Source organism: Rattus rattus, chromosome 2, assembly GCF_011064425.1.
Source record: "Rattus rattus isolate New Zealand chromosome 2, Rrattus_CSIRO_v1, whole genome shotgun sequence".
In the NCBI taxonomy this organism is placed as follows: Eukaryota; Metazoa; Chordata; class Mammalia; order Rodentia; family Muridae; genus Rattus; species Rattus rattus.
Genome location: NC_046155.1, coordinates 9,915,163 through 9,925,862, shown reverse-complemented (window position 1 = coordinate 9,925,862; position 10,700 = coordinate 9,915,163). Strand labels below are relative to the sequence as shown.

The 10,700-nt window shown below is 52.4% G+C and overlaps 1 protein-coding gene across 6 annotated transcripts in view; it reads right to left on the bottom strand.

Annotated features, from left to right (window-relative positions):
* Window positions 1–835: 835 nt before the first annotated feature.
* Syt7 (synaptotagmin 7) overlaps window positions 836–10,700 on the bottom strand; it is a 62,949-nt gene continuing 53,084 nt past the window's right edge. For all 6 annotated transcript variants that reach the window (XM_032891597.1, XM_032891599.1, XM_032891601.1 and 3 more), the window contains 4 exons: window positions 10,476–10,645; window positions 9,936–10,050; window positions 9,216–9,415; window positions 836–5,765 (listed from right to left, as the gene is read on the bottom strand). In XM_032891597.1, the coding sequence (XP_032747488.1) occupies window positions 5,661–5,765; window positions 9,216–9,415; window positions 9,936–10,050; window positions 10,476–10,645 (590 nt within the window). In that variant the 3' untranslated portion in view covers window positions 836–5,660. The remainder of the gene's footprint in view (window positions 5,766–9,215; window positions 9,416–9,935; window positions 10,051–10,475; window positions 10,646–10,700) is intronic.

Below are 10,700 nucleotides of genomic sequence, written 5' to 3'. Positions count from 1 at the left end.
CCAGTTTCTTCTGGAAAGTTAGTTTGGCTAGAGTTCATGCAGATGCCCGAAGCACTGGTATGGATCTCTCTGAGGAAACGAGGGCACTTGAGAAAGGAGCGTCTATCACCAGTTCCCCCGACCCAGCTTCCTTAGGTGTGAAGAGAGCACCTTATGAGGGATCCCATTAGCCCCGCCACCCTATAAGTTCCTGAGTAGGCCCCTGAAGAGAAGAAAGAGATGTGTGACACTTGTAACCACAGCCTTATCTGTGATCCCCCCGCCACCCACCGGGGCAGTCAGATGTGGGACACATGGTGAGTGGGACAGGAAAGCTCTAGGAGACAGGTGTGTGGCTGGCAGGGGCAGGGGCCAAGGGAGCTGGGAGAAAAAGCCAAGGGGACATGAGTGGTGGGAAGAGGGGGTGGTAGGACAAGAAACAGGTTGAGGAGAGAGTTCTGGGACTTGCCTATTGGCCTATTTGTGGTCTCCTAACCCAGCGCTCAGTTCCCACTCTGGAAGAGCTACTCCACCCTTGGCTGGCTGGCAAGTTGGCAAGTGAGACGGATGAGAATCATAGCCCGTCTCCTCCCCTCTGAGTCTCCAGTCTCTAGACTGATTCCCAAGCCTCCAGACCAGCCGACCTTTTGATTGGCAGGCAAGGCATCCGAGTCTGGGACGTTAGCAGGGTCCTTTCCTAGCTTTATAATTGCCCACCGCAAGGGTTTGATAAAGGGGGAAACGGGGTGGTTGGGAACGGGAGACCCTCCGCAGAATCCCCTCCCCTCCTTTCATGCAGCCACACCGGCTTTCTTATGCCTCCCAAAGCCTCCTCAAGACATCAGGGCACTGCGAGTCTGAAGATGGACATTTATTAACACAGCCAGGCGTGCCACACAGAACGTCTATTCAGACAGGGAACCCTGCCCAAGGGCTCACAATCTAAGAGACACCACACTTGCATTCATGTGCATCCACAGACACACAGACACACACAGGACCCAGACACGGGAAGTGGATGACTTCACGAGAAACAGATGGGAGCAGCTTAGGATGGGGGCATGAAGCATGTCCAGATTATCCCTCAGCTGTCTGTCTCAGAGAAGGAGAGGAGAGCCCAGAATCCAGAAAGGTCAGAGAGACCTTTAGAAGTAGTGCATCTGGGAGGGGCTTGCAAGAGAGAGTGGTCTCAGGCACATGAAGGGATGTGTGAGTAGCTCAGAGCAGGCAGAGGGACTGAGCCTCCGAAGTCCAGGGTAGAGGCCCTGTGCCAGTGGCCAGGGCCTGGCACCTCTGCTGTGCTGAACCAACTTTGCTAAAACTGTTTCTTGGGTTTATTTTCCCGAAGAAAAGCTAAACCATATCCAGGGTGACCCTGAAGCTACTTACCTGACCCAGGACTCCCTCGAACTTCTGGAACAGAAGCCAACTGAAACCGTTCTGCCCCCTGTCAGATGCTTGTGCACAGTAGGGCAAGAGCTGTACCTCTGAGCTATACCCTAGCCTGCGTACACCTTTAAAAAGGGATTTTAACCCACATTGTAGGACGTTAAAGGGGCAGAAGAGGAGAAGGTAGGCAGCTTCAGAATGGGGGTACTTAGTACAGGTTGAGGAGGCAGCTGCTGGCCCCCAGATGTGGGGGACAGAGGGTATGTGACCCTCTTCACTTCAGAGTGGGGCAGGGCCCATGGAATTATGGGGTTCCCTTAGTGCCTATCTGAAGCAGATATAGTTGGCCTTCTGCAGTACCCTGAGAACTGGCAGGCCAGCTGCCCTGGACCAAGCAGGGAGTGGCTGGGAAATTATTGCTTCTTTGTGAGTCGAGGACACTGAGAGCACAGCGAAGGACATGGCTTGCCAGAGCCACAGACAAGAGGGCACTGGAGTCTCTCAGGTCCTCGGCCTGGGACTGGCCAATGGGGCTCTTTAGATGGGAGAGTTTTTTTTTTTTTTCCAACCATAGAAAATCAGCCTAGACAATAGGTTGGAGAAAGGCCATGGGTCCAGCAGGCTGACCTAGAGCTCAGCCTGTTCTTTCCCCTGCCAAGTCCTAGAAGGAGACATTGGCCCCAAGTCATAGCAGCTGAGCAGAGGTGATGGTAAGATGGTGGCTGGGGTCCCATCTTTGCTTTTTCAACCCACCTGGGAGCGTAATAAGGGTTCCCTGGCAAGAGAGAGAGTGTGTGCCCAACTAAGTGGATTCCAAGGGAGGTCTTGGAGATCTTAGGGAGTTCCCACTACTTCTAAGATGACTTTAGGTCTGACCTGGGACATGCAATGCTCTCTGCTTTGGGGCAGCTGGTGAATGTAGTGGGGATTAGTCTAGATCTGAGAGTGAGCTCAGGCAGGCCCCAGTCACTAATGAAAAATCAGAGGTGACAAGCTGAGTGGAGAACCCCAAGACCCCCCATTCCCTCCAATCCCAGCTGTTGCTTCCCTTGGAAGAAGAGAGAGAGGGCTGGGACCCTCAGAGGAAACAGCCAAGGCCCTACTTTTTCACGATCCTTTATTAATCAGAACAGGCCTTGCCACAAAAAGCAGGGCCCATTCCCACAAAAATATGATTTTGCAAAGAGGAAAATTTTGCTGGCTTAGAGGGTGCATATGGTGGAAAAATCGTATGGTTCTTTTTCCCTTTTGTCTTCAGTTCTCTTTGCTGAATTTTTTTTCTTTTTTCTTTTTTTTTTGTGATAGTGGATTTTTGTTTTATTTTTTATAAAACACTTGCGCTCAAGGACTCAAACACAATACAAACAGCGCCACCAGTTCCCACCCCTGGGGTCCCAGCTGAGCCCCCTTTTTTTTTTTTTTTTTTTTTGTGGCTGTTTTCCTTTGTCCCTTCCCTGGCCTCTGGTGCTGGAGGGCAGGTGGAGGGGTGTGCTGGGGCAGGTGGAATTTGTATAGCAGTTACACAGAGAAGATGGTCACAAGAAAGGCTACTTAAACAACATAACAACTAGTCTAGGGTGCCCACAAGATGTCAGATGATGCTCTTAAAGGGGGTTGGGACACAGTGAAGAGACAGATTGGCTCTGGCGGTCCCTAGAGGCTCTGTGGGGTAGGGTGGACGGGCAGGTGGCCTTGCTTTCAGGAGTCAGCGACAACTTTGCTCTGGGTAGCACCTTCAGAGCCCCTCCTGCCTTGATCCCCTTGGTCAGGTGATGGTGGCCTCACAACCTCCCCCATGAGGTAGGTGAAGTATTATTACCATCATTTTACAGATGGAGAAACTGAGGCCCAGGGAGTGTGGGTGACTTGCCCAACATCCTAGGACATTAGTGGCAGAGCCCTGGTGCTCTCCTCACCCTCAAGTCCTCCCCCCCCTCCCCGTTTCCATGTTCTTCCAGTTGCCTTCCCTTAATCATCGTAGGCCCAGACTCCATCATCCAGCTTCGACTTGTGCAAACCCACTCTGCTCTCAGCCCACAGTTTGAAGCCTCTTGCTGGCACCCCCCCCCACCTACACGTGGGGGCTGAAGAATCCCAGGTTGGGTCACTACTATTCCTAGTAGCTTGAGGGGAGGACAGCTCTGTTGGGGATGCTCTCTGAGCTGACTGGCTAGGAGGTGCATGAGCGAGCCCTGCATAAATCTGATGCCAGCCTTACACCTACTGGTGCAAGTTGCTCGGGTCCCTCAGATGGCTCTGTGGAAGTACTCAGGAGACCGAGGCAGATGGAGGGAAGGATGGCAGCAACTTCTCTCCAAACTCCCAGACTTCCTACATCACCCTCTTCTATTTCCACACAGCCTCTGCAGGGGGTTGGGAGGAGCCCTTGCCAGGGGGGCTACACCCAGCTGGGCAGGGGAGTTGGGGGAGATCCTACCTAAAGCGAAAGCTGCAGTCTACAAACATTTAGATTTACAAGTAATATGGGTAACTATTTGTTTCACAATGGAATTATTCACTCTACAAATGATTCACCTACTACATAAGAGACTCCTCCTGGGGACAGGGTGTAAAATCTGATAAGAACATTTCATAGGAACAAAAGGAGATCTCACCCCAGCTAGAAAGTTGAGCTGTTAGGGGAAGCCCTCTGAAGGAATTTAAATATGCCCAAATGCCTATGCTCCCACTGTGCTCTAGACATGCAGATCCAGTCCAGACCCCCTTCCATCTTTGGGGTGGCAAGTTGCCAGCCAGGGTAGAACCGTAACTGTGGTCCCCAACTGCTACCATAGATGTGGTGCTCTGGTGCCACCTGGTGGTCGAATCTGGGAATGTTGGGCTCAAGTCACTGAATTGGTTTTGAGGCTCTTTGCCCAGTTGGGTCTTTTTTCAATACAGCACAGGGGTGACGGGACTTAAGAGGGATCATTCTGGAGTCTGCTGTTTCCAAGGGGAAGCCAGTTCTAGTCTCAGCAGAGGCTGGGAGAAGAAGCGGCAGCTTCTTTGGGTATGGCAACCTCAGACTCCTGGAATGTCCCCTGTTTCCTTTGCTTACATGGTGGGTGGGAGGGGCAGAAAGAGGTACTACTCTGGGGTTGGGGTGGGGTATGTGTCAAAACAGCCTGGAGAAGGCCAGGGGTTGATCAGATTATGCAAAGAAAAGGCAGAGGTGTCGGGGTAAGGGGTGGGGGTCAGGGGCTGTATCCAAGCCAGAGAGTGTGGAGCAGATGCCAACTTGGCTGCAATATGAGATCTGGGAGGGTGGGGTCCCCAGGTGAGGGGTAGGGATGCCTGAGAAGGATGGGAGTGGTGCCCTGTTGGAAGGCCATGCACACGGTGAGTAGGTGCCTACAAAGTGTGAGCCCAGGCCCAAGGAATGACACTGCAGTGGGGAGTTGCTACCGGGGAACTGTGGGGGTGGGGGCTACAGAGACAGGCAAAGTGGGCGCCAGGAGGCAGCTGAAACAGCCATCTGCCCTGGTCCCCACTTCTCAGCTGTCCATACCCTTCCTCTCCTACCTTCCCTGTGGCCTTGACCTCTGCCTGACCCAGCCCCACTTCCTCCTCAAGAAACTCTGCTATTCTCCATAGCCAATCAGCACTGCTGGCTGGCCCCAGGGGGACAGGGAGGGAGCACCCCCTTTCACACATGTGCGCATGAGCTTCCAGGTGCACATGTGTACACGCATGTGGGCACACACACACACACACACACACACACACACACACACACACACAGTAGACACAACACAAATACACAGGGCCACGCCTCCAGGAATCTGGAGCACAGGCTATATACTACCCTCAGTGTCCAGGGCCCAGTCGGCACCTGAAGCTGGGGATGGGCCTGATGACCAGGCCGAGGCCAAACGCCTCGGCCTTCCTCTTCTGGGCCCCAAAAAGGGGGGCTAGGGAAGGGGTGGCTTCTCTCCACTCCAGGCACTGCCTTAAAGAAAACGGGGGCTACGCCCACCTGGCGGGCCTCTGGAGGGATCTGCCCATCTGGCTCTTGAGCTGTCCCCCACGTCTTTAGTATCAGCAAATCAGGAAAGAAAGAGGCAAAGCAGGGAAATGGCTCCCAGAGCTCCCACTCCCGAGCTGGACTCACGGAGGTGGGGCTGGTACTTCCTAGAAATGGGGCCCAGTAGAGTTCTGGTACCCCTCCCTGGCTGAGCCCTCGGGGTTCTCCCCTCACCCATGGCAGGGGGCCGGGCTGGGCATTGTGCATAAAGTGGTAGGGGCATGATGGGGAGCCAGGCCTTGGCCCTCGGGGCCTCCCTCGGCCCCTCTCAGGCTTTCAGCTGGTGCCACTGGGCCACAGGCTGCCGGGGACGAGCGATCATGTCTTTCCAGTGCTTCACCTCGCCTGGTCCGCTCTTCCAGGACAGGTAGATCTGGGGAGGAAGAGAAGATGCATTATGGCAGGCTCCGAGGCTTGGGCCCTGTCCCGTGTAACAGCCTGGCCCACAGAGGCTGCCTCTTTCCTTTCCCAGCCTGACCTAGTTCCCTGCCTGTGCCATCCCTCAAGGGCCTGGGCATGCCTGGCCCTTCGACATTGAACTGCAGCCCATTTTACTGTGAAGGTCAGGACACGGGCGCTTGGCTGGGGCAGCCTTCCCTGTCCTAGGAAGGGACACCATTGTTATTGTCTCTCCCATCTCCTGGCATTTCCTGTCCCCATCCTACCCCCAGACTTTGTACTGGGGGCTTTATATCTCGAGGTCAGTGTACACTTACAAACTTGGCAGGTAAGCAAACTACATGATTAGTCCCAGGTTTCAGATGGGGAAACTAAGGCACACACAGTTAAAAGTCTTACCTTCAGCCATAGTTTAAAAGTTCAAATGGTGTAAGGAAAGTCTTGGTGGTTCTAGACTACCAATCCAGCCCAGGCTCTTGTAGGGGCTCCACAGCATTACAGGGCTGCCCCAGAAACTCCCCAAGTAGTCTCAGCTGAGCCTGGCCTAGCCAATGCTGAATGCTCAAGACCAGGGCCATTGGAAGAAAAGCAGACAGTGTTGCCGGACCCTGGCCAGGGCACCTTAAAGCCATCAAGATGACAATTTAAAGGGCAAGAAACTGTCACAGTTCAAAGAGCCAGGGGACCTTGACTACAGAGTACAATGTGCTAGCTAATACTGGATCCTGGAGCAGGCCTGGGGCATTAGTGGGAGAACTGGCCAAATGCAAATGAAGTCTGTCGGGTTCACAGCAAGGCTCCAGGTCAGTTCCTTAAGCTGTGACAGATACACCACGAGGACACTGGGCCAGAGGGACATGGATATGCCATAACATACTTCCTACTTTTCTGTACATTTAAAATTATCAGGTGTAGTATCTCGTACCTAAAATTCACACACTGAGACAGAAGGATTGCTTTGAGTATGAGGCTACCCTGAGGGTACATAATGAATTTGACCACTATGTACAGGCCAGACTGGGCTATAATGTGAGACCCTGTCAGAACAAACAAACGATAAAACACCAGGACAAAATGAGCAAATACTATTCAGGGGTGGAATATCTCTCAGCCTCAGGCTCCTCTGTGCAACCGACTGATAACAAGAGAGAGCTGGAGACTGCACAAGTCTGCCGCCCTCTCCTGACTAAGTTCTCAGTCAGTTCCCTCTAAGGCTCACTGAGTACTCCACCCCACTGTCCCACCATTACCACCACCACAGGTCTCAGCCAAGTGCTCCTCTGTGACTACCTGCATTTGCAACATCAGCCCAGAATGTTCCACGGCCCGTAACAAGGCCAGATTCCCAGCCTCTGGGAGTTGAGCTGGGCCTGTGACGCAGAAAGGTTCCAAGATCATCCCTAGGCTTCTTTAACTACTCAGACCAAAGCAAGAACAAAACCATTTTGACTTGGTTTGGCCCACAGAGGGCTGGTCTGGTAAAGGAAGCTAAAGGTTCTCTCCCAAGTAACACCTACTTCTATAAAGCAGAGCTTTAGTAGAGGCTAGAAGGGCCTCTGGGAGGCTCAGTGGGCCCTGCTCACAGCATGTACACTACTCTATACCTGTGCCCACAGGTTGGCTGAATGATACTCCTGGGGCCAGCTTTCTTCCACAAGGCTGGCTGCTTTTCTCTTCCCAACAAGGCATTCCTCAGAGAATGCCTCCAGATTGGCCCCTTTTCTGCAGATGCCAGACCATCCTTCTCTAAACACATTGCTGGGGTTTGAATAAGAAGGACACTATAAGCTCATTATATTTAAATGCTTGGTCCTCCACTGGTGGAACTGTTTGGGAAGGATTAGGAAGTGTGGCCTTGTTGAAGGAGGTTTGTCACTGGGGCTGGGCTTTGAGGTTTTAGAAGCCCATGCTATTAGCTCTCACTGCCAACTCAGATGTGAACGCTTAGTTACTGCACCAGCACTATGCCTGCCTGCCTGCTGCCATGTTCCTCGTCATGATGGTCCCAGACTCACCCTTTGAAATTGTAAGCAAGTCCCCAATTAGATGCATAAATTATTATTTTATTAAATTAAAGTATGAGTTGTCTTGGTCATGGTGCTTTTTCACCATGCAGGGGAAAAGTATCTAAGACAGTCATATACCAAGGGAACCTGTGTTTCCACACCTTCACTTCCTCTCCCTGATCACTGGCTCTCTGCTCTATTCCTGGTCAAATTTCTATGACTTGGTCAGGGTTCATGAGTGCCCAGCACATGTGAAGCCCCATATTCAATCCCCTGCACTGCATAAAGCAGGTACCATGGCACTTGCCTATAACCAATCACAGTGTTTGGAAGAGAGAGGCAGCAGGACCAGAAATCCAAAACCATACTCAGCTACGTAAGGAATCTGAGGCCAGCCTATGCTGGTGGCGCATGCCTTTAATCCCAGCAGTAGGGAGACAGAGGCAATTGGATCTTTCGAGTTCAAGGCCAGCCTGGTCTACAGAGCCAGTCCCAGGACAACTAGGGACACACAGGGAAACTGTCTCAAAACAAAACAAAGACTATGATGGAAGTCAAACTGCTGATACTGAACAAATGACTACACCATAGGAAGAAACATTTCAAACCTAGCTTTTGTTACAATAGAAGCTACATGTGTACTTCAAGCGCCAGGCTGAGCATCTCTCTCACTGTCCTTATCAAATGCTCCCACTACACTGTGTGGCTGGCACTTCCTGACTCTCATTTTAAGCAGAGGAAATGATGCTTTTCTCTTCCCAACAGAGAGGTGACAGCTTTTTAAGGGAAGTATACCTTAGTGTCAGTGGATAAGTGGGCTCCATTCTAAAAGTCACAAACAACAAAACCAGAACCCAGGCAGCTAGACTTTTGCATCTGTACTGAGTCCCAACATAGCGTTAGAAACACAGGAACGTGCTTTTCAAAGTAGAAAAGTGGAGAGATTATGTCATAGAATTGTGTTGTCAAGAAACTCAAGTCATGTCTGGCTTCTTGCCTAACATGCAAGAAGAGGTCGCCTTCATTCGGAATCCCCTTCTGTCTCAGGTGGGTCTGACCTTGCCCTGGGACCTTCTGCACGGTTGGCATTAGCTTCATTTACAGATAACACAGAAGCTCAGAAAGGCTGAGTAACTTATTCTGGACCACCCAGCCAGCTTTGTGCAGATCAGCTAGGAGCTGAAGTAATTAAGGTCTTTGGTTTCTGGCATGGGCTCCGCCACAGCCCCACTTAGCTATAAGCAGGGCTGAACCAGTCTGAGAACTCAGAAAACCTTTAGGGAATTCAAGGTTCCTTCTTTCCCTGTCTGGCTGGGTCTTTCCTGATGTCCGGGCCATGGTCCATGCTCATCCTTGCCCCCCGCTGCCTCCTAAGGATAAACCCTTCCGGTCTGGCTATGCACCCAGCCCAGCCCTACCTTGCCAATGACGTCATTGCGGCTGAGCTTGTCTTTGTCCATGACAGTGATGATGATGGTGGTCTCCCTCAGCTTCTCCGTGGGTATGTCAAAGGCGAAAGACTCATTGAAGATGGGATTCAGGTTCCTCTTCTTCGTCACCGTCTTCTTTTTCTCTACCCGCTTGTCTTTATACATCAGCCACACCTTCACATAGGGGTCTGGGAGGTGGTGGTAGACAGAAGGGTCAGAGGGACAGACGTGTGTGTGTGTGTGTGTTGGGGGGACTCAAGGGTCCTCATGCCCTCTCAGGTGCAAAACCTAAGTGGGAGCTGGCATGCTTTTGAAGTAGGTGACGAGGCCACGCCAGGGCAAGAACAAGAGGGATTGGGGGTAATTGTCATATGGTAGAACCTAAAATGACCCTAGACATTGCCTCAGTGCTCTTATGCTAGTACGGGTCTTCCCAAGGCCACACACAAGCAGCACCTGAGCTAGGACTAGGGTCTCCCCACCACAATGTCACCTTTCTTCCTGATTCAGGGAAGTCTGGCTGCCAAGATGACACTGACCCAGGATATGTCCAAGGAGCTCTGCTATCTCTAGTCAGAGGACTAACAGGCAGGGGTTAGGGCTAGGGCCCCTATACATCTATTTCCCATATCTGAAGTGACCCTTGTGTCATGGGAAGCTCCCCCCGCCCCGGGGGCCTGCCCATCCTGCCGTGATAAGCCTCAGCACCTGATGTGCCCCCGATGTCCATGGCTTTGAGGTTGCGAGCTTTGATGATGTTCACGATGATGGAGTTGGCAGAGGGGTTGTAGCAGAGAGACAAGAGCAGCTCCCCTCGGCTCCCCTGGTAGGGCAACAAGAGGGGTGAGGCTGGGCCACAGGGAGGGGCTCTCCTTGATCTCCCTCAGGGAGGTCAGGTGTGGAAACTAGAAGGGAGGGCGTGGTCAGGGATCCCAGCTGTCCACGGGTCCCACGTGATGACCTGGGTGATAGCAGCCCCTCTGTTTGTCTCCTCTCCTCTGGAGAACCTTTGCTTACTCAGGGCTCCCAGTTCCCTGAACAGAGCCCTGGGTCATTGTACAACTCAGGTGATTCGCCCCAAGTTCTAAACCCCAGGGTTCCAGCCATAGGGGGGCAGCCAGCTCTCTAGGGGCCGCCCACCAGTGCTCCACTCTGAGCCCTGCTAACATCCTGGGGCTGAGGGTGGATGAGGAACCTCTGCCAGCCCTGACCACACTGCTTCAGCTCAAAGACTACAGGGGGACTTACACTCCCATCGCTGCATGGCTTCAGATCCTTCCAGAAGGTCTGCATCTGGGTCAGGTCCACCTTGTTGAGAGGGATGGACACCTCCCCAATGGGGTCATTGCGGCTGAAACGGTCATAATCCAGGACCTGGAGGTAGAGGACCCTCTGTACCACTTTCTCATAGGGAAACCCTGGGGCAGACAAACAAGGTGAGAAGTTAAAATGGAGAAAAGGGAGAGAGAGAGA